Below are 6,582 nucleotides of genomic sequence, written 5' to 3'. Positions count from 1 at the left end.
TGAATTGCTTTCATCTCAATCACATTAGTTTAAAAAGATAAATAACAGCTTAAATACTAATGAAAAGATGTATTTAAACATTAAAGTATTATATTATAAGATGTTAAAGAGCACCTTTTTGGTTGAATTGTCTCCTCTGGTTCACGTTTCCAAGCTGACTGACTGCTCTTCACTGTAAACGTGCACAGATACTTGTGAGTTTTGTTGACATAGCAACAGAACGATGGGAGCGTTTTGCATGATTCAGTAGGTGGTACTTACCGTGAATTACAGCAGCAAGTTATACTTCAGCATTTGGGTCAAAGTGCTATATTCTAGAGTATATCTATATTTTCTGTATTTTCATACGTTATATAGCAAAAACTGAATTCTTATTTTCACCCTAACATGTAGGAAACCAAAAACAAGGAGTCTGTGTAATTAGTGGAAATGGTTTAGATTTGGTTGTGTGTGTGACAGAAAAGAACATGCAGTTTAGGACTGAAGGATATATAAAAAGTGAAAAAAGTCATTTAAGAGATTTTTAAACTCTATGTTTTACTCTATCACTCCATTACATCTGACAGTGATCAAATATCTACTAATCTAAGACAGGTGCTCATTCAAATTAAGCAGTGTCATGTCTCCTGTGTGTACATAAAGCAGTTTGACTGAATCCCATTTTCAGTCTGTGTGTGATCATTTTAGTATGTGTAACTAGATTCTTTATCATTAGGGTTCAAAAATGGGAATATCGGGAGAAAATTTAACCCCCTCGGGTTAAATATTAAAGGTTAGATAATTTAACCAGTTTAAAACAAAACTATAAAAATATAGTTTTTGATGTGAAGCAGTAGCAAAAATGATTTTAAGATAAGATAAGATAAGACTTTATTGATCCCACAACGGGGAAATTTTTGCATCACCTCAGCTCAGGTACAGATATATGAAGGAAATACAAAAATACAAATAAGTACTATCAGTGAAAAAAAGTAAGATAATACACTATATACAATGGTAGCATACACAGTATGTGATTATGGATATAGTTGGAAATATGGAAGACATAAACTATATAGCTTGGAAGGTGGAAGGTCCATTATGCATGAAGTGGTGACCGTGGATGTTCACAGTGTCCAGTGACTTATGACATCGTGATTGAGGAGTTATAGAGTCTAACTGCTGTTGGGATGAATGATCTGCGAAAGCGCTCCTTCCTGCAGCGAGGGTGTTTCAGTCTCTGACTAAAGGAGCTGCTCAGCCCACTCACATACTCATGCAGTGGGTGATGTGGGTTGTTCATGATGGATGTCAGCTTTTCCTTGATATCTTTGTCCTGTGTCAAGAATTTTGAAAGCCATCCATCCATCTATTTTCTTTTGCTTATAAGTTGCAGGGGCTGCAGCTTAAGCAAAGAAACCCAGACTTCCCCCTCTTCAGCCAACTGCTCTAGTTTTCTTGGTGCAACACCCCCGGGAAAGGGAGCACCTCAGTGTAAACTTGAGTAGGTCCAAGTTTACCCGAACCACCTAAAATGACTGCTTTCGATGTGGAAGCATAGCGGCTATACTCTGGGCCTCCTTTTAAAAGATTCAACTGCTTACCCTATCTCTAACGGTGTGTTCACACCGAACGCGATGGACGCGAACAAAAACGCCCCAAACGCCCCTAATTTGACGCGTGCACATTCGCGTCTCAACGCGTGTCCAAGAAAAATCCATCGCGCTTCAAAATATGATATTTTGACGCGCGTGAACCGGAAATGTGGGAGGGATGTGGGAGGAAGTTGTGCCAGACCGGTATCTTTGCAAGATGGCAGCTGTCGAGTTAGCGCTTGAAGAGAGAGTCTCCCTTCTCTATGTACTGTGGAGAGCAGAGCAGCGGCGTAAAAAACGCCCTCGCCGTACCTGGGTCCATCAGGTCCTCCAGAGGCATGAGCAGTTTGGTGAGTTTCACCATTTGCTCCAGGAGCTGCGCCTGGATGACGGCCGATTTCAGCGACATCACCGTCTTTCACTCGGCCAGTTTGAGGACCTGCTTTCCCGCTTGGTCCCAGAATCGCCCGCCTAGACACCAACTACAGGCGCTCAATCCCACCTGCAGAGCGCCTGTCCATCTGCCTGAGGTTAGTAAAAGTATTTAATATGGTAGTCCTTTATTGATACCTGTGCTAATATATGCTAAACCATCCATTTATACACTGCTAACGTGGATGTGCTATGCTAACAGTGAATGCTCTCGGTGTTTACTGATAGCAAACTGTGGTACGGAGACGACTGTTTATAATATTTCTAGTGATACTCAGAAGGTCTCATCAAGTCCCGATTTAATTCGATTTATGCTGTTATCAGTGTTTGAATGATAGCATGGCTGTGGTGTCATATCAATGTATGCGCTCGGTGTTTGCTGATATCAAACTGTAGCATTAGGACCACTGAGTTAACCTTTGTAGTGATACTCACTCCTTTTTATTTAGACCTGGTTTAATTCTGGGATAGTTGAATATTTGTATATAATCACCGCAGACTGTTTTAGATTATATCTAATATATATCATGTAATTATCCTTATAATTACAAAAGGTTTTATGTAAGATTTATGTTTTGCAATTTGTAATTTTGGAATTTCAATAATGTATTTTGTAACTGCAGTACACATAATACTCATTTTAAACAATTTTGTCCAGGTTCCTTGCCAGCAAACAACTCCTCCAGAGAGGCTGTCCTGGTGAGGGAGAAATTCATGGCTCACTTCTCAGCGGAGGGAGCTGTGTCTTGGCAACCAAAGGAGTAGCCTGTTTGAAGTCCGAGTGACTTCCCCACAACGGCTCTTTTAAGAGCCACCCACAAACCTCTAAAGAGTGTTCCTGTCCTTTTAATTTTTTCTTAATAAATGGAGCTCTACTCCAAAATAAACTAACCTCTTTTTACTCTCTTAAGTAACTTGTCTTCACTATGTTCCTATATACAGTGTGGTGCAAAAGTTTGGGCAACCTTATTAATAGTCATTATTTTCCTGTATGAATCGCTGTTACAATGAAAAATGTCAGTTAAATATATCATATAGGAGACACACACATTCATATACACTAAATATTTATTTCATTTCTCTTTTTTTGTGTCGCCAATTTATGCACCTGCTTGATTTAAACACTTATTGCACACTTTCTGTAAACTGCATTTCACTTCTCAAATATCACTGTGTGTGTCTCCTATATGATATATTTAACTGACTATTTTTATTGTGACAACCAATGATTTGTACAAGAAAATAATTACTTTTCACAATGTTGCCCAAACTTTTGCATCCCACTGTATTAGTATGTTTTGTCATTAGTATAATATGAAATAAATTCTACTTGTGTCAAGTCGGGTGCCAATATTTGCTGTGTAGTAGAACAGAGACATTTTGTCATTATAAATGTTTATTTGAAAAAATATAAATTCATTAACAAAAACATTTATCATAAATATATGAAATGTAACTATTTACAGAGAGACAGGAATAAAAAGGACCCAGCTTGGAGTGGAAGAGCCTCAGGGAGAAGGAGGAGAAAAATAAGAACATTGTTTCTGCCCTGGAGAGCTGCTGCCTCATCAGAAAACTACTGATCATTAGGGTCCAATGTTTCCAAATTTAACACAGCTGTGCTGTTTTCAAAAACTAATTTATAAATTTGAAATTTCACGAATTCTCGTGTCTGAGGCGGCATGCAGAGCAAGAGCAGGAACAAGGCCGAGGAGGAAATGTTCAGTTGGAGACGGGCGTGGCCTCTTTAGGGACTCCAGGATGGCCAGCTCCACCGCCGATGGACCGTCCTGGGACCCGTCCCTCGCCCGCCTTCGAGCTGTCCTCCTCTGTGGGCCTGTAAAACACAGCACAAAACAACACAAAGTAATGAGAAGGCTGCTACTAGATTTTCATTTTCAAAATTGAAAAAAAAACATGATATAAACAGATTGGTTGTAGATATTTAGTAAAGGTGATCACAAGGGAATTCAAGCAAGTAAAAAGCTGTCAGTGCTTGATGTTCATACCTGTGGGTGCAGCAGCAGGAGCTGAGGGACCAGGGACTGGGGAGCCAGGAGAAGAGACAGCTGAGGACTCTGCTGCATAATTACTTGACTCTATCAAGACAATATTAGATGTTAACAGGTTGAAGACAATAGTCATAGAGAATATTATATTATTATATACTTATTATTATTATTATATACAGTGGTCTCTCATTTATTGCAGCACATGAACAGTAGTCACAGTTCTCACAAGTTGATTCTCAAAGTGAAAACCTTTGTCGATTTTAAAACGTAAAAGTATTATGCCGCGCTTTTTCTCCGTCTGCGGCGCCACTTTTGTGCGCCTTTTTTGCTCCCGGTGCAGGTGTGTATTTCCGAATGAGGCTCATAGTTATGAGTGTTTTTGTGCTGTTTTTTTCTATTGGACGTGATGGTTATCAAAACCAAACATGATAAGTTTGGCAAGCGCAGGAGACACGACACGGAGGAGATTTGTCATTTGGGCTGCAGAATGCAATGCGCATTGTTGAAAGCTGTACGGTGCAATAAAAAAAATCAGCGAAAAGGCGAGGCAGTGACGGATGAACAGCGGGACTACTGTATACTGTTTATTAATAAACAAAATATGTTCCTGTATGACAACACGCATAAATTAACTGCCTACATTAACTCAATGTAAACATACCTTCTGACTGACACTCCCCTGCTGCCTCTTCGGGCTGTCCCTGGTCCTCGGGGGAGAAGTTCTCCACGGTCCGCACCATATTACCGCTAGTCTCCCGCGGGGTGAGGAAGGGGTCCAGAAACCCCATGACCGCGAAGAACTTCCATCTTCTCCCCGATCCTGCTGCAGACCCACTCCTCTTCTCCTTCTCTGCCTTCTTCTCCTTATTATAAGTGTCCCTGAGGCTCTTCCACTTTCTCCTGCAGATGTCCTCTGAATAAACGCATTATCTTGTTAGCGGAAAGGTATTTGTACATCAGTGGGAAAATAGCGGGACAGTAGGCGGGCTTGCTAGCTTTTGCGCGGGTTCATCGGGTCAGTCTGAAAATTAAAAAGAAGGAATGAACTTACCAGGTTGCCCGATCTCCTCACTTATGTGTCTCCAAGCTAGGTCCTTTTTATTCCTGTCTCGGTAAAAGTAGTAGCTAGCATCGTATAGCTCCGGGTGATTAGCCACGGCACTGATTAGCTTTTCCTCCATACTGAATGAAGAATGAAGGGCTTTGGCTGGATCTGCCCCTTTGACCTAGGTCAGAGCCACGTCACCAGGCTCCTGATTGGTTGTCGCGGCGCGATTTGACGCTGGAGTTCAGATTTTTCCAACTCGAGCGGTAGACGCGAAACGCGCGTATGCACAAAATGCAACACAAAAACTCACGCGCGTGGTTTTATTCGCGAGTCAAACGCGCCAGACGCGCTACACTGACGCGCGTGACTTTCACGCGTTTTGGCGTTTTCGCGACACAAATCTGCTTCCGAATTTTCGCGGGACCCGCAATCGCGCTTCATCGCGCTTTTCCATTGACTTTACATGTAAACCTGACGCTCTATTCGCGTCCATCGCGTTCGGTGTGAACACACCGTAAGAGAGAGACGAGTCACTCTTTGGAGGAAGCTCGTTTTTGTATCTGTGATTTCTCCAGTGGACCCAGGTGGATCTATCTATCTATCTATCTATCTATCTATCTATCTATCTATCGTGAGATTATTATATTATCTTATGCCACGTTATACCCCTAATTAAAGATTGTATTATGTAGTTTTAGTCTGCATTATTCTCCTGACTTATTGTTGTTTTATGATGCATGGTACTGCTGCGTTATGAGAAATTGTCATGGTCCTGGGTCGTGCGACTCAGTGTTTTGAGTTTTAGTCTATTTTGATGTTTATTGTTTGTTTAGGTTCATTAAGTTATTCTAGCTCATTTGTAATTATATTACCCTTGTGTTAAGTCTCCCTTGCCCTTCATGTATTTATGTCTGTGTGTCTTATGTTGCCAAGTTCATGTTGTCGTTTCTGTCATCTTCCCCTGTACTCAGTCTCCCTGGTTCGTGCGTCTACCTGTCATGCGTCATGTCTGCGTGGTTATGTTTAGTTCATGTCATGTCTAATCTCCATGTTTCCTGTTTTACTTTGAAAGTCTGTATTCAATGTCAGTGTATTTAGTTCACTTCTCCTGTCCTGTCTTTAGGGTCATGTGTGTCAGCTGTGCTCCCATGTGTGGCCACTTCCCCTGATCATCCCTCATGTGTATTTAGTCTTTCGCTGTGTCCCAATTCAGGGTCTGCACGCTTGAAGTACGCATTTCAAGTGCGATTACGTCACCGCCACGCGACGACGGCTGTCCCAATTCGAAGTGTACTTCAAATGCATACTCCAAATGCGCCGTCGATTTCCCCAAATATCAAGCGTGGTCTGGTGCACGCTTCGTGGTCCCATATATCCCACAATTCATAGCGCGGTGGTGGGTGTGGATAATTTTGCCGCAAAATACGGCAGAAGGGAGCGGCCGAAGAATGAACTGTCAAAAGTAAGTACTGAATATGACGTCACTTATTTATGTGCGAATGTTTAATAACAAAGA

General features: G+C 41.5%; 1 protein-coding gene and 1 long non-coding RNA gene across 2 annotated transcripts; one reads left to right on the top strand and one right to left on the bottom strand.

Moving 5' to 3' along the window:
• Positions 1-1,590: 1,590 nt before the first annotated feature.
• Positions 1,591-2,893, top strand: LOC146523088 (uncharacterized). Its single transcript, XR_014873443.1, has 2 exons — positions 1,591-2,104; positions 2,665-2,893. It is a non-coding gene; the product is annotated as an uncharacterized LOC146523088 (long non-coding RNA).
• A 1,227-nt stretch (positions 2,894-4,120) lies between these two features.
• On the bottom strand, positions 4,121-5,424 carry LOC146523087 (transcription factor Adf-1-like). The gene is made up of 2 exons (XM_085155409.1): positions 5,070-5,424; positions 4,121-4,931 (listed from the first exon to the last, which is right to left on the bottom strand). The coding sequence occupies exons 1-2, from the start codon at positions 5,197-5,199 to the stop codon at positions 4,660-4,662; spliced, it is 402 nt and encodes a 133-aa protein (XP_085011535.1). The 5' UTR covers positions 5,200-5,424; the 3' UTR covers positions 4,121-4,659.
• Positions 5,425-6,582: the final 1,158 nt, after the last annotated feature.

The sequence above is a fragment of the Neolamprologus multifasciatus genome, chromosome 3 (genome assembly GCF_963576455.1).
Source record: "Neolamprologus multifasciatus chromosome 3, fNeoMul1.2, whole genome shotgun sequence".
Lineage (NCBI taxonomy): Eukaryota > Metazoa > Chordata > Actinopteri > Cichliformes > Cichlidae > Neolamprologus > Neolamprologus multifasciatus.
Note: the sequence above shows the minus strand (reverse complement) of the source record. Positions and strands in the feature narration are given on the sequence as shown.

Bases quoted from the DNA above. Each gene is read 5' to 3' on its own strand.
- LOC146523087 (XM_085155409.1), bottom strand. From the start codon at position 5,199: ATGGAGGAAAAGCTAATCAGTGCCGTGGCTAATCACCCGGAGCTATAC. The intron at 4,932-5,069 runs GTAAGTTCATTC...GCGTTTATTCAG, and splicing joins TGAGGAGATCGGGCAACCTG to AGGACATCTGCAGGAGAAAG.